The sequence below is a fragment of the Lissotriton vulgaris genome, chromosome 10, assembly GCF_964263255.1.
Source record: "Lissotriton vulgaris chromosome 10, aLisVul1.2, whole genome shotgun sequence".
In the NCBI taxonomy this organism is placed as follows: domain Eukaryota; kingdom Metazoa; phylum Chordata; class Amphibia; order Caudata; family Salamandridae; genus Lissotriton; species Lissotriton vulgaris.
The window spans coordinates 1,009,048,527-1,009,072,788 of NC_141698.1; the positions used below are offsets into that span (position 1 = coordinate 1,009,048,527).

Consider the following 24,262-nt stretch of genomic DNA (forward strand, 5'->3'; position numbering starts at 1 on the left):
CTGATAATGGGCAAAGTATAATCTCCTTTTTCCAAGGTCCACAAACAGGCAGAGAGCGTTCAGACAGATAATCTTAGCTAGGAGTTCCCTGCTTCTCAGGTCATAGTCACTTATCCCTGGATATTCAATACAATTTGCTGGAAATATAGGGCTTCGAATTTCGACATGTTAGTGTTTCGTGAGAATGTGATGGTAGAGAAATATTGCTCTCGCTTTACAGATTCAACAGCACAGGGAACATATGCTCTTTCAGTTCCATAGCCCCAATAATGTCTATAGATGTTTCCTTCAATTGTACTCATTTACCAGGTTCTACCAAGAATTTGGATGGAAGAGTTATCAGTAATCATGATAGTGCCCTTTTGATTAAGAAGTGCCTTGTTTCCCCAGTTACAGACCCTAGCAAATCACTCACCTTGGAAACTTCCTTTGTTGCCATCTCCTGTATGATAGAACTCCGTAAATCTACTGTGGTTAGTACTCATCGTCTGAAGGTTGAAAGATTGAGGCTGCACTAGAAAGGTCTCCCACATAGCCTTAGTTAATCAGGAGTCTATAAGATCTTCAACAGTTCAATCTTACTCTGTCCACCAGGGCCGGACTGGCTACCGGGCATTTTGTTGTGCTGCGGAGCTGGGGGCTAATTTCGTTGCTGGGGACCTGCGTGTGCTGAACAAAGTTTGTTTTGCTTTTTTTATTTCAAAGGGCACGCAGGTCCCCATCAACGAAATCAGCCCCCACAGCAGAGAAATTAGCCCCCAGGTTAACAGCACACAAAAACGCCTGGTAGCCAGTCTGCTGCCCAGCTGTCCACTGGAGTATCTTTCACCTATGGTGTCTAGCAAAAAAGATTTGTTATTTTTCTTGTGGTTTTGAGATGTCCTTCAGTTTTTCCGGGAAGGGTTCTTCTTTAATCTGGCGCTCCCCAGCAATACAACCCAATGGGCAGCCATTAACTTAGCCTGAGAACCTTGGGGAGAATTAAGTTCAGGAGATCATTTATTCTAATCACCTAATAATGACTTTTGTCCCACCTTGTCCATTCATTAACTCTTTGTCACCTGCTTGGGATCATCCTTTAGTTCTTGAGGAACTGCAGAAACATCCCTTTGAGCCTTTTTCTTCAGTTGATCTAAAATTCCTCACAATGAGGATGGTTCTTCTGGTGGCAATAACATGTTAGAACAATAGAGAAATTGGGTGCCTTAGTATGCAAAGTAGATGTTTTGTTCAGTCTTCAAAATCATAAAGGTTTACTTACATTTAAGAATCAATACAGAAGACAAAATGCAGATAGTAGTCAAATTTAATTGACCATCAATAATGTATCAAATAATGTAAATGTGAGAGGATCAACATAAGGTAGTTCTCCAAAGCAAGTAAAAAACCAGAACCAAAATGTAGTTCAGCTAACATAAAATCTACTCAGTTCAAAAGTCAAGGGAGCATTAAATATAAATCAATAGACAGACTAGAACAGAGTGTAAAGCAAGAGAAGTCTGAATATAAATCAACAGACTGACAAACATGGAGTCCGCCTTTGAGAAGTAAGCAAAATGTCTGTCACATCCTCCAAAAAGGGCACATTTTATAGGTTTTAGGCCGTGAAATTCACAGACTTTAGACAGCAAGATCTGACAGAATAGGACGGTACTAATAAAGTTACATACTCGTAAACTAATGGCGTTTCAAATGAACAAATATGATACATCGAATACGAAACATTTCTAAACACCTATTTTCATACATAATTATAATAAGGCATACATAAGAAATGAAGGAAATAACATGACATTTGTGCATCATATAACAACAATAGACAGTACAACTGATGAACGTTTCCTACAGCTGACTTGAGGAAATAACTTAAATTTGTTGCAAATACAGAAAGATTCTACTCAAGGCTTCCTTCTCAGGAACACAAATTAATAATTTTAATCTTGTAAAATAAACAGCACAGTGAAATTAATTGTATTTACTTATTTTCCGAAATGGAACCCCACAGAAGCAAAACATATTAACGTAGGAAACTCGTTCATGTAATTTTATAGCACTGTTTTTTCTGCCTCTGTTAAATGAATGTCAGTGCAGGCTGACTAGGCCTTGTCATGCTAACTGAAGCCTAGTTATGCTAGATAGACACATTAAAATCAAGAATTATTTATCAGCACAGTCACATAACAGGTATTCATTCCATTCTGCAACTCCCACCACTTCACCCCTAGTCCTCTGAACAAGCACATTCCCACCTTTTTAGGTCTCGCCTAGCGTTGCAGCGCGCATGCGTTGCTCGCTCTCCGAGACATATTGTGAGAGAGGAGATTTCAGAAGGGGGCCTGAAGCCCCACCTCTCATTTTCATTGGATGGCGTCATCGTTTATGGTAAAGGGTGGCCTCCGATTGAAAATGAGGCTTCTTTGTTACTGCCCTTTCTCCTTTTCGTCCGGGCCATCCGGACTGGATCGTCTGCTTTTTGGCTCTCGTGAAGGAATTTCTTATTTTAAGGAGGCGTGTTATACAAACAAGTCGTGAAACAAAGGATCCAGTCCGGATAGGCCGTCTCAAAAGGAGACAGGGCGGTAACAAAGAAGCACTGTTTGGAGAACTTGTTTTATTAGTGCTCCCTTAGCGCCGCAACACACCGTGAGAAGCGAGGTCAAACAAATGTAGGACCAATGAGAACATAATGGGTTTCAAGCAAGGCAAGGGAGGAGAGGATTGTATTTATGTATTTATAAGTCACTCATGCAAACAAACTAATTTTCGATGGCATTACGTTTATAGCATGGAACACCAAAAAGTAATTCCTTGGAAATAAAGACACATTGTAGGATGAAAGTCTCGCACATTTGGGGTTTTCTGTTAACTTTACTTTTAAATTGTGTAAAAATGGCTGTTATAAAGTTACGTTTTTACGTTTGTGACAAAGGTAGTTCAAATTTCTTGACATTGAAGAAAGAGGATTTCTGTGTTCTGTAAGGGAGCAGCAGCGCTGGCCATCGAGCTCTGCTGGAGGCTGGGTGCTGTGTGAGAAAGGGGCAGAGATCACGTGGCAGGAAGCAGTTGCCAGCTGCTGTGTGCTGCGCCTGTTGTACTGTTGTACAGTGAGATGGGGAGCGAAGGTTGCAGCAGAGGGGCCGCCCTATGGCAGATGGTGAGTGGACGCAGTGGGAGCCCTCATACATGCAGGTCCGTACGGAGGGCATGTGAGAGTCGGGCGCTGAGGAGAGGGCACTCCTTTCACGGAAGATGAGTACAGTCCTTCGGCTCGGGTATGATGCGCTATCACACAGGCGTACATCACTAGACACGAGAAAACACCACTGAACATTCCCCGGGGCTGTAGTGTAATGGGATGGGTGGGAGAAGGGAGGCAGCAGGTTCAGGTTTCCAGGAGCTTCAATGCGTCATATTGTTCTTCCCTCCTAGAAACTTATTTCACCTTCCGGTAGACCTCAGTGGGCTCAGTATCCCAGCATAGCTTCACTACGCGCTTCCAATAAAAGGTCCACCACTCCATGGACTTGTGGGACCACTCCCTCCCTTACAACTCACCTTGGTCGAAGGTATGAGCTTCCTTGATGGCATGGTGGGTAAAAGATTGGTGGAAAACACTGTAGTGTACAACAGAAAGAACATACATCGGGACCATACATACTGCCTCACCGCATCCACTTATCGGAAGTTCTATCCAAAACTCATGACAAAGGCAAATGTCTTCCCCAGAATGCTGCACCTGCACACTCCAGAGCCAGAGTGCTGTTGGTTTTCATGCAGAGTCATCATGAAGGGACCCACGCTGTTGGGAGTGAGTGGTTTGTCGAGATGCCTCGGTACATCCACACAGCGTGAGCCTTGACTGCAGCTGCCTCTGAAGAATGCCATTCACCAAAACTCAGAATGAATTCACACGTATGTTCTGACTAGAGGGACCACATTACGACACCTCCGGCAGGTAAAGGAAATTCAAGTTAAACCAAATAATAGCCATCTAGTGTTTTAAGCGGAACACTGTTCAGGCTACTATGCGGAGTAGAACTACTTTCACCCCCTATTCCCCTCATGCTTTCATGCTCATTCCATCATTTCATTTGAATCCTCATCACTTCAATTTTCATGGACATCATTCTTCCTAGATCCTTTTTTCATTCTCTTTTCTGTGTTCACATTTTTATCGTATTCTCTTCCGTGCATCACCTTTCCCATAAACCAATAACATTCCCACACGCGTCTCCATAGATAACCTCCGGACTTAAATTCTATGCTCCACGGACCTGTGAAATATCAGTGTTTTAACCACTTAAACCATACAAAAAACAATTAACTAGTTCCACAGGAGCAACCATTACCTTATCCACACACCAAGTAGTATTGGCACATTTACTATAAAGCATAGCTGCCCCCACCCCGATTACTGCCCACTGGCAATCTGTGGGCCCTGCAGAGCCTCCCAGAGTGTAGACGTGTCCGGTCAGGGTGGCCTGTCTCTGAGTGGGTCTATAATGTTTGTGATTATGTTCCCTCAAGTGATCAAATCATCCACAACCCCATTCATTCCTGCGAGTGAGCTTAATATGTTGTTCATCTGCGATCTTGTAATAAGTCCGCCAACCAAATTTTTATATCTGCCATGCTAGGCACATCCCAGTGTATACTTATCCTTCTCTGCACCAGCACCAAACCCAATGATAGCATTCGAGATTGCATTTGAAAGTGTTTCCAATGTGGTTGCACCACTTGTAAAAAAATATAACCACATTAATAAAAGCCAGTACTATTTACAATACCGATAACTCACACTAGTACAAATGTAATGCAATAGATTTTGCAGTTACAAAAAAGTTAGCTATTGTCATTTTTCATTACAACATTTGATTAATGTTTCATGAAAGGAAAAAAACAATGTCATTTACAATGCCAGTAACTCAAAATAATGTCATTGCGAGACCTATTGCATTGTAAATGCTTGTTTCCCTAAAGGTTCGAGTGTGGCAGATACAACATATTGACAGATTTCCACATTTGTGAGTAAAAATCCACATCCTGAGCCACTTAATCATGTTTTAATTGACTGTTGTAAATAGCATTTTCTGTAGACCTACTTTCCAGAGAATAATACAGTGATACCGATGCCTTAATAAAGAAAATGAAAGATTGATGGTAATCATTCATTTTAATATATGTTTATAAACTTTTCCCAGGTGTATCGTCATGGCGACAGAAGCTCACAGGAAAGCTATCCTAATGATCCGCACAAAGAAGATGCCTGGCCACAGGGATATGGACAACTTTCAGAGGTTTGCTGGAATGTCACGCATATTTCTAACTTTACAATGTTTTTTATTTGCATATCTTATATATATATATTCATTGGAAAAACCAAAGGTTACAGGGATGTTATTGTTGGGCTCAGATTTCACTCGTTCAAAACCAGAGAAGTTCAACCGTTATAGTTACCTGAGATAAATATCTAACTAACTATAACTTACACCCCCGCATTGCACTGCTAAGGACCTCACATATTGCATCACTTATGACAAGGTCATTGATATCACTGGTAACATCTCAAATGACATGTAACATGGTGGTGGGTGTGCTGGTGCTTGATGCTGGTTTCATGGACCCATTGTGGTCAGTGTATGGGCCTCTGTTGTTGCATGAATTGACATCTGATGGGGGATGTGTTGGTGTATCATGTTGATTGAGGTGCTGTGTGATGCTGGCTGTGTTGTCATATGAAAATATATCTGTTAATGTATGTCAGTGGGTTTGTTCCCAGTTTGTGAGCGGGGTTCCGTCTATGCCCCCAAATCCATCCTTATAGAACCATCTACATGTGCAGAGTGTTCTAGGCTCTGCCCCGGGCCAACAGAACTCTTTGGATGTGCACAGCGGGCTGTACATTTAGGGCAGGGGGTTTGGCTGTGCACTGCACCTTAATTAATAACCTGGGAATCTGTAAAGCACATTGTCTGAGCACAGAGAGCGAGCCCCAAAATCAGTAGGACAGAGCCTTCGGTCGTGAGGGGGAGCTTTAGATGACATGTCTTGTGCCCAAAAGAACAAAAAGAAGGAGTACTACCCGATGAGGGTATGTGAAGGCTCTTGTCTAAACTCAGGAAGAATTTCTCCTTTGTTAGGAAACCCCTCACTCACCACCTGGTGGTGACTTGCTTCATCATCGGGGCCCACCCAAGTGGCCTAGCGTCACTTGGGTGTGCTTCAACACCTGCAACTGCAGTGGAGCTGGTAGTGAAATGTGGGGTGCAAAAAAGGAATGTGAGTGTTAAAAATGTCCTGGTATTCTTTAGTATAGAATTTTAATAAAAAAGATACTGGACAAAATTAAAAGGTCAGGTTGAGATAATAGTGGGGGAGTTACGGTCCACTTATCTCTATTTTATGTGTTGGTCGACATGTTTCTACCATTAGGGGAAAATCCCCGGTATTCCTCAGGACCAAAAACCAAGGAAGTGGGTGGTATGTGCCCCCTAAAAGACACACCCAGTCCTAAATCCTTGGACAACCAGAAGAAAAATCCACTTCTGGGACGCACACCTTAAATGGAGGGTGCTTTAAAAACAGTGCTAGAGCTCAACTAGAGCTGCATCAGGCAGGAGGGGGGCACTACGCCGGTTCCAACATAGTAGTTTCAGGGCGTGATCAGGCAGTTCACCTACTTCCCCGTGCTCGCTGCTCGGTAGGGCACATTTCACTACCAGCTCCACTGCAGTTGCAGGTGTTGAAGCACACCCAAGTGACGCTAGGCCACTTGGGTGGGCCCCGATGATGAAGCAAGTCACCACCAGGTGGTGAGTGAGGGGTTTCCTAACAAAGGAGAAATTCTTCCTGAGTTTAGACAAGAGCCTTCACATACCCTCATCGGGTAGTACTCCTTCTTTTTGTTCTTTTGATCCTTGACCAGGGAATCAGGAGTATTCCCCGTCCGACGTTCACGGACACAACTCCTTACTCTCCTATTTGTTTTTCAAATGTCTTGTGCCCAGCCAGGTGACGCCTGACCACTCAGCACCCAACGCTCTGATGTGTTGTGAAATATTAGTTTGTTATTGTGTTATTGTTTTGTGTGTTGCTCTGTTGTATTTTTGTGTGATACAGTACATTTCCTGGGTGTTGTGGTGTGTTGTTTTGTATTGATAATGTGCTTTATTGTGGTTTCTTTTTAAAATATATTTTTATTGGTTTGCAGCATCAGAAGTCATGAAGTAATGGCACATCTTGTAACATCATATATTGATACATACAGTTTTTTTTCTAGTGTGTTATTGAAACATACATACTTCCCCTTTATGTCCCTCTCTTTTTTCCCCATGCCTTATTGTGTTGTTGTTGTTGTTCCGGTGTTATTGTATTTTTGTGTTGTTGTGTGGTTTTGGGTTGCTGAACGTTTTTCCTATTTTTCATTGTTTGCAGCATCAGAAGTCATGAAGTAATGACACATCTTGTAACATCACATATTGATACATACAGGTTTTTTAGGTCTCGCGACCTATCAATGTGCGCATGCGCATTGAGCAGAGCGAGAATTCAAGTGCTCAAAATGCTCGTCAAACCAAGGGCTTTTTGGTGCGGTTTTCTTTGAGTTCACGTGAATCACGTGACCAAACAAGCACGCGCATCAGCCTCCCTCCCTCCCTCCTAATTGCATTTTTTCACGGCCGCACAGCACATCAAAGGGCTTGTGTGTGTGGGGGGGGTTGCGTGTGTGTGTGTAGATCAGCCACCCATTTTAACGTATTGGCCAAGGAAGAGCTGGCTTTCGAGACCAGTCCAAGAGGAGATAGAAGGCGAGATGATTCTAACCTGCTTGCTTCGTCCAACACCGAAATCCAGCTATCCATCATAGGAGGATCTTTGGGCACTGGTTGCACAAAAAGAACGCCTTCATTTCCGTCCACAAACTGTTTGTTCTGTAAACTGTGCCAATTGAAGCGGTCACTGCCGTTTTAACCTCTGGATGAGAAAGGGTAAGGTTGTTGGATGTCGGCGATACTGATAACAATGAGTTGAGGGGATGTTGATGCCTCAAACTTCGGCGTGGTCATGCATCAACTGCGATTCGGAGCCTATTGGGGCCAGTGAAACATCCAGTAGGAACAGATGTCGCTCCGGAGTTGGTCGACGGCACCGGCGTGAACCCAAAAGGGCTGTGCACCGGCATCACTGTATCTAAGGGCTTCACTGCAGCTGAGCCCATCAGTGAGGACGTAGTTTTTGCAACCATCACCTCTTTGGGGCCCGGAGATGCTCATGGGGAAAATGCGAATCCAAATATATGAAGAGCATCATAATACCAAAAAGGCAGGGAAGCAATGGAGCGACTCGTGCGCTGAGTCCTCAGCACGAGGTCGTGAGGAGTTGCATGAAACCGCAGTAGTTTTATAGAAGCCCCAGATCGCTTATGACTCTTACTGTGGGATGTTGACGGGGACTTTTATTGCATTCACTGGATGGTGATCAACGCCTACAAGGATGGACTCTGAAGCAGCTCTGTTGTCTAACCGCAGTCTAACGCTGTTTAGAAGAACTGGAAATGTTCGGCAACTGCGTAGTCAGACAAACCCCACCACACACACACAACCCCACACACACAAACACACACACACAACCCCACACACACAACCCCCCCCACACACACATACCCACACACACAGCGCTTAGATACCTCGGGGTGATATAGCGCTTTATAAATGAATAATAACATAACATAACATAACAAACCCACTCACAAACTGCCCACTCACACACTGCCCACTCACACACTGCCCGTCACACCACTCACACACTGCCCCCTCACACACTGCCCCCTCACACACACACCCACACACACACACAACCCCCCACACACACAAACACACAACCACACACACAAACACACAACCAAACACACAACCACACACACACACAAAACCACACACATATGCAAAACCCCACACAAACAACCCCCCCACACACACACACAACCCCACACACTCAACCCCACACACACACAACCCCACACACTCACAACCCAACACGCACACACACAACCCAACACACACACACACAACCCAACACACACACATACCCAACCACACACACACTGCCCACTCACACACTGCCCCCACACACACAACCCCACACACACAACCCCACACACACAACCCCCACACACACAAACCCACACACACACAAACCCACACACACAACCACACACACAAACACCCACACACACACACACACAACCCCCCCACACACAACCCCACACACACACCCACACACACACACAACCACACAACCACACAACCAATAGCAAAACATAGCATAGCATAACAAAACATAGCATAGCATAACAAAACATAGTATAGCATAACAAAACACAAACAACATAGCATAACAAAACTCAAACAACATAGCATAACAAAACACAACAAAACATAGCATAACACAACAAAACATAGCATAGCATAACAAAACATAGCATAACAAAGCATAGCATAACAAAAAACATCATAGCATCACAAAACATAGCATAGCATTACAAAACATAGCATAGCATAACAAAGCACAACAAAACATAGCATAACAAAACAAAGCTTAGCATAGCATAACAAAACATAGCATAACAAAGCATAGCATAGCATAACAAAACAGCATAACAAAGCATAGCATAGCATAACAAAACATAGCACAACAAAACATAGCACAACAACACATAGCATAGCAAAACAAAGCATAGCATAATAAAACACAACAAAACATAGCATAGCATAACAAAGAATAGCACAGCAAAACACAACAAAGCGTAGCATAGCATACAAAGCATAGCATAGCATAACAAAACAAAGCATAGGATAGCAAAACTAAACATAGCATAGCATAACAAAACAAAGCATAGGATAGCAAAACAAAACAAAGCATAGGATAGCAAAACAAAACAGCATAGCATAACAAAACATAGCATAACATAACAAAACATAGCATAACAAAACACAACATTACAAAGCATAACAAAACATAGCAAAACACAACAAAACATAGCATAGCTTAACAAAACATAGCATAGTAAAACAAAACAAAACATATCATAGCATAATAAAACATAGCATAGCAAAACAAAACATAGGATAGCAAAACAAAACATAGCATAGCATACAGCATCACTCAGCACCACCACAGCATCACTCAGGGGCACCACAACATCACTATGGGCTACCATAGCATCACTGAACGCCACAGCATCACTCGTTCGCCACCACAACATCACTCAGCACAACCACAACATCACTCGGCGCCACCACAACATCACTCGGCGCCACCACAGCATCAATCTGTGCAACCAATCAACAACTGGTTCAAATATGTGCTCTCTATTTTTCAAGCTTTATTACAAATGTCACAAAAAGATGTTAATATTTCACTTCTGTTCTTGGATTTTTGTCACAATAAAATACCCTAAACATAATCTTCACAAAAGTTATTTCCAAAATTTAAGCTATTGCCATTATAAATTACAATAACTTTAATTTAAGTATTAATTATTATAAAAATTAAAAAACATTGTTATTTGTAATATCAATACATGTAAGTCACGTACATACAACACATATTGCATTACAAATGCTATAGGTATCACATTTGCAAACGTTATAACTATTGGCAGTGTAAATGACAAAGCTATTAATTTCGCTATTTTCAAAACCAACACATAAATAAAAAAATTGTCATTTACAATACCAATAGCTCAAACTTTCCTAATGCGAGACCTATTGGCAACGCCAGTGCTTGTTCTAGTGTGTTATTGAAACATACAACAACACTTTCCCCTTTATGTCCCTCTCTTTTTTCCCCATGCTTTATTGTGTTGTTGTTGTTCATGTGTTATTGTATTTTTGTGTGGTTTTGGGTTGCTTACCGTTTTTCCTATTTTTCATTGTTTTCATGTTTCTGCTGTATTGCTTTTTGTGCTGTAGTGTTGTGGATTTGTTTATTGTTTTGTATTTTTCCGTTGTGTTATTGGGTTGCTGTGCTATGTTGTTGCAGGTAGGTCAAGGGTACAAAATAATTGGGTTTTATGAAGCATTAAACATTTAACCTATTGTATACCTGGAACATTATGTTTGCATGTCAGTTATAGAACCATTCAAATCCTGACTTTAAATGAAATACAAATCAGATTGCTTCTGATGCATTGTCTAGTCAAGGATTGGCCTGAGCATCCTCGATTTGCGCTCCCACAGAAACAGGGAGCCTGTGCCTGCTGTCTCCAACACAGCAACCCAGCTTCAATGAGCATGTCGGTTTGGCCGGCCTGAGACGGCGGGCCAAACCCACATGTGCACTGATAACAGTGCACACTACTCCCCTTCCGTGACTGCCCCCTCGATGGCATTGCACCCGAGACTTGCCCGGGAGTGAAAAATAAAATGATAATAACCCTGGTTTATTATTTTATTTTCCAATTTGTGCAGCTGCTGGTGGGGAGTACGCTTGGCGGAAAAGCTGCCTCTGTGTAATTGCAGTGTGCAGTGTTTGCTGTAGTACAGAGCTAACATTCCTATGGGTCTTAAAATGTGAAGTGTTGGTCTTTGAATGGCTTCCAATATTACTTTGCCCAACGTGACCCAACGAGCTTGACAGACCAAGCACCGCCAAGGTGCCAAAGCAGAAACAGAAAGAATGCTTTCTAAGACTAATTTAACCTAGGGTCACTCTGAATGCCTCTGCGATGTGTTTGTGTACATACATGTTTATATAACTGAAAAAAATACTAAGCAAAAAAGTGAGATAAGCTTTATGGAGGTCATTACCGACTTCCAGCACAGCTCCGAAGAAGGTATGAAAGCCATAAGTTAAGGGTACGCCTGTAAGTTAAACTCCTGAGCCGCCTTCGTGTTCGAAAGGTGTCAATGAGCAGTGAATGATAGATGAATACGTTGGTGAGTGTGTAAGAGTTTATATGATTCAGTAACTTGATCAGGATGGGTTGGAGAAATTCCTGTCTAACCTTTAGGAAGGACTGAGGAAGCACTTCCCCATTCACATAGGGGGAGCGAAAGTGGGTGGGTCCAAAGATGACTTACCAGCCCCTAACCAAGGCGTGATGGCTTCCCAGTACCTCCCCACCTTGTCAAGGCTCAGGTGGAATTTGAAACCACCAGATCCTTACCAGGAGGGGTAAGAAGGGGTCCCCTTTTTGGTTTTCATCTCTCTCCTACCTGTAAAAAGACTGGGTACAGGGCTACATAAGTGGGCAGACTAGAGCCCGCCATCTTATATATCTTGCACTATCAGCTGCCCGGCTGTGCTGCTTTTTTTCTTCTTTCAAGTCAAGTCAATGAATTTATATAGCGCGCTACATACCCAGAGGGTCTCAAGGCGCTTGAAGAGGGGTGGGGAATTACTGGTCGAATATCCACGTTTTAAGTTGCTTTCTGAATGCTAGGTGGTTCTGAGTGAGGCGAAGGTGAATGGGAAGTGAGTTCCATGTTTTAGCAGCCAAGTAGGAGAAGGATCTTCCTCCCATGGTGGTTTTGTTGATGCGAGGTACAGCAGCAAGGGCTTGGTTGGAAGAGCGCAGCTGGCGGGAGGGGGTGTAGAAGGAGAGTCGTGTGTTGAGGCATTCGGTTCCGAGTTCGTAAAGTGCTTTGTGTGCGTGGGTTAGGAGGCGGAATGTTATCCGTTTATTGACGGGGAGCCAGTGGAGGTCTTTCAGGTGGCCAGAAATATGGTCTTTACGTGGGACGTCTAGTATGAGTCTGGCTGCTGCGTTCTGGGTGCGTTGGAGTTTTTTCTGAAGTTTTGCGGTGGTACCGGCGTATAGGGTGTTTCCGTAGTCCAGTCGGCTTGTAACCAGTGCGTGGGTGACCGTTTTTCTAGTTTCGGTGGGGATCCAGCGAAATGTTTTTTTGAGCATGCGGAGAATGTTGAAGCAAGATGAAGAAACGGCGTTGACTTGTCTGGTCATCGAGAGTGAGGAGTCCAGGATGACGCCCAGGTTCCGTGCGTGGTCCGTCGGGATGGGTGCTTTTCTAAGGGCCGCTGGCCACCAAGAATCGTCCCAGGCGGAGGGGGAGGTACCTAAGATAAGGACTTCTGTTTTGTCTGAATTCAGTTTCAGACGGCTGTGCTTCATCCACTCGGCTACTTCTTTCATTCCTTCATGTAGGTTGGTTTTGGCGGTGTTGGGGTCTTTGGTGAGTGAGAGGATTAGTTGAGTGTCATCAGCGTAGGAGATGATGTTGAGGTTGTGTTGGCGTGCGATGGCCGCGAGGGGGCTCATGTATACGTTGAAGAGGGTGGGGCTGAGTGAAGATCCTTGTGGCACGCCGCAAATGACTTCAGAGGCCTCTGACTTGAATGGTGGGAGGCGGACTCTCTGAGTTCTTCCGGCAAGGAACGAACGAGGTGATCCATTCAAGTGCTTTTCCTTGGATTCCGATGTTTCTGAGGCGTTGTAGCAGGGTGCTGTGACAGACTGTGTCGAAGGCTGCGGAGAGGTCGAGGAGGATGAGGGCGACTGTGTCTCCATTGTCCAGAAGAGTTCGAATGTCGTCTGTTGCTGCGATGAGTGCGGTCTCAGTGCTGTGTTTTGCTCGGAAGCCGGACTGTGAAGAGTCGAGGGATTTGTTGGTTTCGAGGAAGGTGGCGAGCTGGTTGTTGACAGCTTTCTCAGTGACTTTGGCCGGGAATGGAAGGAGCGAGATGGGGCGATAGTTTTTGAGTTCGGTGGGGTCAGCTGTGGGTTTTTTCAGAAGGGCGCTGAGTTCGGCGTGTTTCCAGCTTTCCGGGATGGTGGCGGAGTTGAGGAAGCAGTTGATGACGTCTCGGAGGTGTGGTGCTATGATGGAGTCTGCTTTGTTGAAGATGTGGTGAGGGCATGGGTCTGTGGGGGATCCTGAGTGGAAGGAGTTCATCAGTCGGATGGTGTCCTCCGTGGAGATTGGGTTCCAGTCATTAAGGATGTTCAAGGGGGGTGAAGGTACAGCAGAAGGTTGTGTGGGTTGGTCTCCGGGTTGGTTGTCAAAGCTGTTGTGGATGTCAGCGATTTTGTCGTGGAAGAACGAAGCTAGGGAGTCGCAGAGAGTTTGGGAGGGAGTGATGTCGTTGGAGTTGGCAGTGGGATTGGTAAACTCTTTGACGATGTTGAATAATTCCTTGCTGTTGTGGGCGTTGTTGTCTAGTCGGTCTTTGAATGCGGCTCTCTTGGCAGTCCGGATCAGTTGGTGGTGTATGCGGGTGGCGTTTTTGAAGGCGTCCCTGGTGCTGGTGTTTGGGTCTTTTTTCCAGGTCTTCTCAAGGGAGCAACAGTGTTTCTTGGATTTCTTAAGATCATCGTTGAACCAGGATGCGTTTTTGTTGCCTAGTTTGATTTGACGCTTTTTCAAAGGTGCTAGGATGTCGGCGCTGTTGGTTAGCTATTGATTGAGGTTAATGGCTGCTAGGTTGGGGTTCGAGGAGTGGGCGGGGGGGTTTTGAAGAAGCGATGAGGTAATCTGGTCGATGGTGATTTTGTTCCAGTTTCTTCGCAGAGTAGGTTGAGGATGGTTGTGGGTTGTGGTCTTTTTGTAGGTAAAGTGAACGCAGCTGTGGTCCGTCCAATGGAGAACTGTGGTGTGACTGAAGGAGATATGTTTGCTGGAGGTGAAGATAGGGTCGAGTGTGTGACCTGCGTAGTGAGTGGGGGTATTAACAAGTTGTTTAAGTCCGAGGTTGGCGAGATTGTCCAGAAGGGTGGTGGCGTTGCGGTCGTTGCTCTTTTCCAGGTGAAAATTGAGGTCTCCCAATAGAATGTAGTCCTCGGAGGGGAGGGCGTGTGGGGTGATAAATTCCTTGATGTCTTCACTGAATTGTGCACGGGGTCCAGGTGGCCTGTAGAGGAGGGTGCCTCTGAGTGTGGTCTTGGGGTCGGTGTGGATCTGGAAGTGAAGGTGCTCGGCGCTAGCGAGGTTGACGTCTGAGCTGGTTGAGATGCGGATGGAATTCTTGTGGACGATAGCGATGCCTCCTCCTGTATGGTGGGTGCGGTCTTTTCGGATGATCTTGAAGCCTTCCGGGATGGCGATGGTGATGTCTGGGGCTGAGGAGGCGTTCATCCATGTTTCTGTTAGGAAGGCGACGTCCGGAGAGATGGTGTCTAGTAGATTCCAAAGGTCGATGGCGTGTCTGTGGACCGAGCGGGTGTTGAGCAGGATGCATTTTAAGTGGTTGGTGTCGGAAATCTGTTTGGTGTTAGTGGATGAGGAGGTAGTCTTGGTGCCGTCATACTTGCATGAGTTGCATGTGAAGGGTCCATGGGTGTGTCCAGGAGCGGCTAGGGCGCAGTTGGGGAGGCGGCCGGGGTTTAGGGCTAAGAGGGTGGAGGCGTCGTATGTGATGCGGGTGGGGTGGGTGGTACGGGGGCCAGGGGGTCTGGCGCTAGGCGCGGTCCAGGCGCGGACGGGCGTAGACGGGCTTACCTTTGGCACACCTTCGGCGCGGCCGCAGCGCGTGGACGCTGCGCGTTGGAGCATTGGTCATTGAAATGGATAGCTGAGGGGGCGGAGCGTGGGAGGGGCAGCAGGGAGGCGGGAGCGAGGTCGAAGGAGGGCTCGGGTCAACAGCCAAAATGGCAGCAACAACAACAAGAAACGCGGCAATGCAGGGCGAGAAGGGGCACTGGCAGTGGGGGCAAAGGGGCGCTTTGAGGGCCAGGTATAGTATGGGTACTGCCGCAGTGGGAGCGTGTACAAGCGTGGAGTGGAAGCGCTAAGTAGAAAGTGATTTCAGCCCAAGGAAATGAACAGTCAAATGCACGCAGGCAAAGCGCTATGCAAAATAAGTACACTCTAAGGCTCTTTTCACACGATCACAGTCTAGTTCTGAGTAAATGGCCAGAGGTGCATTCAGACGAAGCGCTATCACAATATGAACACAATCAATGCAAATGGAGCCACTACAGTGCAGTAAATAGTGTCTAGCGGTGCACGTAGTTAAGGCGCTAAGAAAATGCAATTATTCAATAATGTACAGGGATTAAGTTAGAGGAGCGCGCGAGCGGATCACAATGCAAGCAGAAGAGCTGAACGATACCACAGTAATCAGGAAGAGGATGCGAGGGGAGCGACCACTCGTCAGGACGGCAAGATGGTCACAGCTCTTCCAGAGGCTGAGGACGGCCTGTAGTTCTCGTGGGTGGGAGGGGCAGCAGGGAGGCAGGAGCGAGGTCGAAGGAGGGCTCGGGTCAACAGCCAAAATGGCAGCAACAACAACAAGAAATGCGGCAATGCAGGGCGAGAAGGGGCACTGGCAGTGGGGGCAAAGGGGCGCTTTGAGGGCCAGGTATAGTATGGGTACTGCCGCAGTGGGAGCGTGTACAAGCGTGGAGTGGAAGCGCTAAGTAGAAAGTGATTTCAGCCCAAGGAAATGAACAGTCAAATGCACGCAGGCAAAGCGCTATGCAAAATAAGTACACTCTAAGGCGCTTTTCACACGATCACAGTCTAGTTCTGAGTAAATGGCCAGAGGTGCATTCAGACGAAGCGCTATCACAATATGAACACAATCAATGCAAATGGAGCCACTACAGTGCAGTAAAGAGTGTCTAGCGGTGCACGTAGTTAAGGCGCTAAGAAAATGCAATTATTCAATAATGTACAGGGATTAAGTTAGAGGATTGCGCGAGCGGATCACAATGCAAGCAGAAGAGCTGAACGATACCACAGTAATCAGGAGGAGGATGCGAGGGGAGCGACCACTCGTCAGGACGGCAAGATGGTCACCCTTTCACCCTCTATTCACAGACATAGACAAAGGTAGGGGAGTCTACTGCTCATGAGTCTACGTAACGCCTGCACATTGTTTTCATTTTCATTGTTTGCAACAAATTCTCCATTTTTTATCTGTAGATGGTGTAGGAGAGAAGGATCTGCTTCCTATGGTTACCCCCACTTTTTGCTGTGTTTCACTGGTTTATCGACTTTAGTCTGGCTGTGGCCCGGCTAATCAGGACCCCAGCCTAGCTGTTCTCTCTCTAAATTGTTTGCATGTACATTAGGTACACACCAGATTGGTTACTGAGTTGTGAGTCCCTAGTATATGCTATCTCAGTTACCAAGGGCATAGGTACCCCAGAGGCCTACCAGGGGCTGAAGCATGTATTATACCACCCCTGGGAAACCTTCCAAAATGGCACCACAGGTCTGCACTTGCAGCCTGGGTAAGGTGGTGTAAGAACCCCTTACTGGGATATAGTATACCTATATCCACCATTTAAAACAGACACATATTAACCTACAAGTCATTTCTATGGCAGTCCTTGACAATCCTGAAGGCAGAGTGATTGGTTTTGTGTGAGATCGTGCCCTAGCATGAGCTGTGCCCCTCTGCAGCTTTTGGAATCCCTTCCTTATAGCTGTTCTCTGATATGGCCATACCATATACTCTTAAGTGCATTATAATCCTCGCGGTTAATGCGAACTTTGGTTTGGCTTTATCAAAACATGTCGTGTTTGGTGTCAAACACTTTGGAATACTACCCCCTTCCCCTACCCCGCCGCCAGTTCTGGTGACGGGGGTAGCTTTCCACCCTTCTAGAGGAAGAAGACATGTACACACTTACTTACCCGGTAAATGTAATTAAAAGAGCCTCAGCATCACAAAATGGATGCTGCTGCCACAGACACGAGTCTGCCCTCCTGCTGCTGGACGAAACTCCGGCACGGGGGGCCTGGACAATAGGTTTCCTTTCCAGGGAGGTGCCAGCACCTCCCCAGACAGGCTTTAGTGTATTGGGGCCGGGTGGGTTGCATTCAGTGAATGCTTTTCAGACACTGCCTGGGGCACACAAGGTGCTCTATGCATTTCCAAGTTCAAACCGGTTGGCGCGAAACTGGACAAAGGGGAAGGGGTGTAACCACCCCCTCCCCAGGTCCTCACATAGGTGGGACCCTAGAGTTAGTCCAACCCCTAAACTTAGTATAAGTATAGAACCCCAGTCCCTAGGACTTTACATTACCCTGGATGAAACTCTGAAGATGAAATCTTGGATCTTCAACATTCCATATCGACTGGAAGACGGAAGAAATCTCCCTTGGGGTCAAGGAGTGACCCCATGTTCAAACAGGTACCAAAGAAGCATCTTGCCGGTCTGCATTTTCGAGACTCCCGCCGGATCCCGAAGAATCTGCGACACAGGACACGGACTTCCAGACATCTCCGAGGCCGACACGAGTCCCCAGCAAAGCTGAGACCTGTAGCCATCACGAGAGATGTGGGATAGGAACTCCTGGACATCCTGCAAGTTTGCCAGTGCACCTACTTCCCGAAGTTTCCCGAAGTGTGCATTGGGCTATTTGTTGCCCTTGCCCGGGGTACCTTTTGCACAGAAGCTGAGAGGCCTACACTCCACGAGTGTTCCGTGGGCCCGCTTTCTTCACCGCAGCTCGAGTCTCCTTCGCGATCTCTAGTCCATTGGCTAGTAGGGGCCCCACGAAGGACAATCCTTTGTTTTTTGGGCTTTTCTGGTTGCTCCAGATGTGCCCCAGATGTGCCTTTACTCCCCCTCCACCCCCCAAAGGGTGAGTCCCTCAGACCTTGCTGGTCTGCACCAAAGCCAATCTTGTCATCTTGCGTGGGTTGCTGTTGCTAAGGCTTGTTGGGTCCAATCCGGATACCGACGCTGCAGCACTCGACATCCGATGTGGGACAGCTCGAATCCAGCTCCTGGTTGTCGTTGACGCCTCCTGGACCTCGTGGCTGAAGAGTCAAGCTTCACCTTAAAGCACCAGACATATGCTGGCATCTTCCTGTCGCCATCCTGGTCACTGGCTATGCTTTCAGGTTCTTCAGATCTCCGATCCACTCTTGAATCCACCCGGACACTTTTCCTCTGGTCGCCTGCAGCACTTCTTTGTAGCTCTCCATTGAAAACGAAAACCTAACCCAACACGAAAAGACACCTATGCACCCGGCTTCCCTGGGTGAGGTAACACGAGTACTTCGGTGCTCCCGTAGGTCTTGACTCTCGAAGTGTCCAGTACTGAAGGGGTTCCACCGTAGTCCACTAATAAGTGTCCCTAATCTCTAACTTTGTAACTTAAACTTTCTCCGTAGAAGTCAATGGTGATTCGCTGCTGTGTTTAGACACTGCAAGCGTCCCCCGTGGGTCTCCTGCGTCCTTACCTTGGGTGGTACCTGGTTGCCCCAGCGGTTCTACAGCCCCTAGGCCTCACTTCTAACTCTCACGTGGTTCTTATACCACTATTTTAGTATATGGTTTGTGAGGCCCCTAGGGCAAAACGTATACTGTGCTCTTTACTGTGTGCTATTTAAAGTTCATGTATTGTACTTTTGCCTCTAGCCTCATAAAGACGTTAGAGGGGTTGTGTTTAGAATAAATACATATATTTTATATATTTACCTTGTGTGGTGTACTTTCATTTTATCATTCAAGAGATTATAGACTGGTAAAACAAGCTGCTTTACATTCCTTCAAGACTTAGCCTGAAGGCTGCTCTCCACAGCTACCACTAGGATAGCTTTCTATAAAGGTTGTCTTAAACCTACCATCAATAAGGGTCATTTGGACTGGTGTAAGGTGCCAACTAGAATACTGGACATCATATGCCAGGCCAACTTCTCACAGATGGTAGCCTGTCACAAAAGATATTTAGCTCAAAAGTCATGGACGGAATGCTTAAATTCATATCTGCTGCTGATAATTACACTATGCAGCATTCCATTAAATCTTTTTTAGCCCATCTACGCCACTATAGACAGAAGCTAACTGCATATTTCCACACCACATCCAAAATGTACAGGTTAAGTCGCCTCTGAACAGGAACACAATAAACCTCAGGCCAGTTTCAGCCTTGTACGGCCTCATCAGGGGGTTGCAGCTTACGTCCTATGTCCTGATGCTGCAATCCCTAAAAGACAGAGACTGCTTTGGGGTTTCTTCTGTTCCTGTATGGAGGGGACCTTCCCTGCCAGGATGGTCTAGACCAGTGTTCTCCAAAATTAGTCCTGGAGGGCTGGGTCCATGTCAGATTTTTAAGATAACTACATTTATCTAAATGGGGCTATGCTGCAAATCTGGCATTGATTATAATCTCCAAGACCAACTTTGGAGAACCCTGGTCTGGACTGTCATAGATGAAGCAGGGTCAAGTCTCATTTCATTAAAATTGGTCCTTCTCTGGAGTGGCACGGTAAGCAAAACAACGGACTGGAATGATGCACATAGCGATTAGTAGTAGCTGAAATTAATATGACCATTTCACCCATCACATGTTTGCCTTTTTCAATGAGATGGCCTAAGTGCGGCGAGTGTGCCAGACTTGGGTCCTCTGCCCCATAGGACTTATGCACCTCACTGGGGAGGCTCAACATTGCTGAATTCATCTAGAATGTTTATTTTCCCACTCACAGTGGACCTGGCAGGTTGGGGGAAGTTTTCCTATTGGAGCAGGATCAGGTCTGACTTGTATAATGGTGATCCCTTTCTGGTGTGACAATCTGAGGGGAATAAAATGATGAACTGGAATGTAGTGCCATGTAATTGCCCGGGGGCTGAGATGAATTTAAGCATCCCTTGTGCCTTATATCTCAGAAACAGCTGGATGCAAATTCATCAAAGCAAGAAAAGGCACCAAATGGTGGAAAGACAGCTGTGCCAGCAGTTCCCGACTTCTGTGTGCGAAATTTGGCTATGGGTAAACCTACTTCTTCCAAGTTTGGTACTAATTGGTAAAGAGAGCTTTGGGACCTACAGCGAAGCAAAGTGTCCGTCTTAACCACAGAGGCACGTCTGCACTCATACACCGATACACACTGCATCTCTGTAACATATACAAAGCACCACACTATACTAAAAACTGCAGAAATACCTACACACAGAACTACACCCTTAACTGACGCTGAATGATGTATTGTGTTAGTAATGCCCAGTGCTGTTCTTCGTCTGTGGCTCATTATGGGCGGTGAGCTGGTGATGCAAAAACAATCAGCCAAGCCACGTGGCCCAGGGTCACGACGTTATCACGTCAAGGTCCTGTAATGAATCGCCGGTGCACCAAACACACCTCTCATTCACCTGGACCAAAGGTGGGCTTTGGAAGAGGGCGGTCCTGTTACTTATGAATTCCAACAGGACGTGCAAAGGAGTTGTTTCCAAGCCATGACAATGCCAAATGCTGCTGAGCGGGGTGTCTACTTACCCAGGTATAACATTAGGTTGTGACTATTAGAGAAATGTAAACCCGCAGGCCTTTTGTTATAAACTTCGGAGTCGTTTCAACGTGCCTACAACAACTGGGCTGGGGTGATCCCTTCTCTTCAAGGTTTGCTATCTTAAATTCTTTATTTATTGCGGGATTAAAAGTAATTTAGATTTATGTGTATAAGATTTCTTCAGATAGCAATCTTGCCTGAAATCTTATATCTGTACTCATGTTGAGGTTAGCAGTAACTTTACCTCGTGTGGTGCGATTTGGAAAACAAGCATAGGCATAGCTAGTAGGTCTCGCCTATGCAATAGGTATTTGCTTTGCCAATGGGTTTTAGCCAGGCATGACTAAACTTTAGTGGAACAGAGGGCAGCAGAGTTGCAAACAGTGGACTGGAGTGTGAACAAGTGCAGCGGAGCAGAGCGGGACAGTGGCAAAGAGTGGAGTGGAACAGCGCTGCATAGAGTGGATCAGAGTAGAGTGGAGCAGAGCATCGAAGATTGGAGCGGAGGAGAGCAGAGCAGAGTGGAAAAGAGCAGAGCGGCTAAGAGCAAAGCGGCAAAGAGTGGAACGGAGCAGAGCGGCAAAGAGTGTAGCAAAGCAGAGTGGCAAAGATTGGAGGGGAGCAGAGCGGCAGATGGAGCGGAGCAGAGTAGTAAAGAGTGGAGCAGAGTGGCAAAGACTGGAGCGGAGCTGAGCAGCAAAGAGTGAAGCGGAGGAGATTGGTTAAGAATGGACTGGAGCAGAGAGGCAAAGAGTGGAGCAGAGCAGCAGAGAATGGAGTGGAGAAGAGCGGAGCAGAGTGGAACAGAGAGGCAAAGTGTAGAGCTGTAAAGAGTGGAGCACAGCAGAGTGGCAAAGGGTGGAGCAGAGCAGAACAGTAAAGAGTGGAGCAGAGCAGTAAAGAGTGGAGCAGAGCAGTAAAGAGTGGAGCAGAGCAGTAAAGAGTGGAGCAGAGCAACAAATAGTGGAGCAGAGCAGAGCGGCAGAGTGGAGCGGAGCAGAGAAGCAAATAGTAGAGCAGAGCCGCAAAGAGTGGAGCAGAGCATAGCGGTAAAGAGTGGAGCATAGGAGAGCGGCAAGGAGTGGAGGTGAGCAGGGTGGCAAAGACTGGAGCGGAGCAGAGCGGCAGAGTGGAGCGGAGCAGAGAAGCAAATAGTAGAGCAGAGCCGCAAAGAGTGGAGCAGAGCCGCAAAGAGTGGAGTGGAGCAGAGCAGAGCGGCAAAGAGTGGAGCAGAGGAGAGCGGCAAAGAGTGGAGCAGAGGAGAGCGGCAAAGAGTGGAGCAGAGGAGAGCGGCAAGGAGTGGAGGTGAGCAGGGTGGCAAAGACTGGAGCGGAGCAGAGCGGCAGAGTGGAGCGGAGCAGCGCGGCAAAGAGTGGAGCAGAGCAGCAAAGAGTGGAGTGGAGCAGAGGGGCAAAGACTTCTTTCAGCGAGGTCTGCTTTATCCTTCTCCGACACACAGACCCAAATGGATCCCATTAGAACAAGATCAATAACAATGTAAAAATATTCCTACGACACATAGCAGACCACACCGCCTTCACGGATGTCTCTGCTCGCTACACAACTTGCCGCCCACGTCAAGGCGAAAGCTGCTGCTCAGCTGTTTGTGGTTGGACTCTTTGCAAGAAGCTGATAGAATAAAACCACACGCTCTATTCTGGGGAGGCCCGAGTGACTTTATCACAGCTGCCCCATTCACTTCCTCCTTTGGGGTCTCTGCAGCCTGCGCACCACCCACTGCCTGGACTGATGCTCTCAAGCAAGCCTCAGGTTGGAGCCAGTGCTCACACCATGGGTGCCCGCTCAGTGGGTGGGGATGCCACCATAGAGCGTCCTCCTGGCTAGGACGCTGGTCTGAACACAGAAGGACAAAGTCATGTATGATTAGAACGTGTTGGCAAGTGCGAAAAACAGACCCTGTGCAACAAGCAAAGTCTGCCCAACAAGATCTGCAACTTGCACATAACGTTTAGAGCGCTTGTAAGTCCTCGGCAAGGCAAGTCTGACCACAGGGCTCTCTCTCTACTGCCTCTGAAGAGTCCTGCATGCAGAGCTGACCATCAAAGGTCTGTAAGCAAGCTCCACCAGACACATGTATCACAGTATTATTTACAAGGTAACACTGGTCCTATGGTTTGCCACCAATCTAGTAATAGCTCCTGTTGTAACTAAACTCAAAAGTATTCAGCTTTTCACTTCAGAAGGATGACAGGCAGTGAGCGCAGCAGCAGGTTGAACCTGTTTCACTACATATCTCTGTATATATAAATTAAATGCAGCAGTTGAGACTATATCCTATTCGACCAGTTTTACAAATGTGACAATTTTTGGCGTGACCTTTGAGAGACTGTTCTGGAAGATGGCGAAGACTTAAAACCAGCGAGGAAGATGCACTCTTCAGAGATTGGCTGAAACACTCTCCTGTAACCAAAGGCTGTACTTTGGTTCGCTCAGGCTAAATGCCTGCGCTTCCAAGAGGATCACCAGTGAGTTGGACATCCAGGGGAGCCTGCATGCTTGCTGGGCACAGTTCAGTCCTCCTATACACAGGGCACCGCCTGGATTCTTGGAAGAAGCTTTGCTGCTGTGACATGAGGAGAGGGGTCCAGGAATACACCAGCGTTCTGGTCCTCTGTGTGCTTTTGCTGTCAGTCCCTTGAAGTGGTCAAGATGTGAGTTTACCTCGGTGCATGCTGGACGGATGTACAGCAGCAACGTCCTGAGCATCCTTGAACTCCACCATCACCCAGACTACCACCACATTCATTGCGCCTACACATGTCCCACACATGGAGAATTGTCAGGAGGAGAGACTCATTAGGCACTGTGTTCAGGGGGTGTAAGCAGGGGCGGCCTTAGGCATGTGCAAGCTGTGCACCTGCACAGGGCCACCAAACCCCATGGGCCACCACGCCAATATATATCCTTAATATAATAATCCTCTAAGGATGGATACATATTTGCGTGGCGGCCCCTGGCAGGGATTTGGTGGCCTCCGGCTCTTTTCCACTTCCAAACACCCTGACCCCCCCCTCTTCACTGGCCTCCGCGC

General features: G+C 46.6%; 1 protein-coding gene across 1 annotated transcript in view; it reads left to right on the forward strand.

Moving 5' to 3' along the window:
• ACP3 (acid phosphatase 3) overlaps positions 1-24,262 on the forward strand; it is a 263,609-nt gene that overhangs the window by 34,384 nt on the left and 204,963 nt on the right. Inside the window, exon 2 of the mRNA XM_086942048.1 lies at positions 5,202-5,297. Coding sequence (XP_086798174.1) covers positions 5,202-5,297 — 96 coding nt within the window. The remainder of the gene's footprint in view (positions 1-5,201; positions 5,298-24,262) is intronic.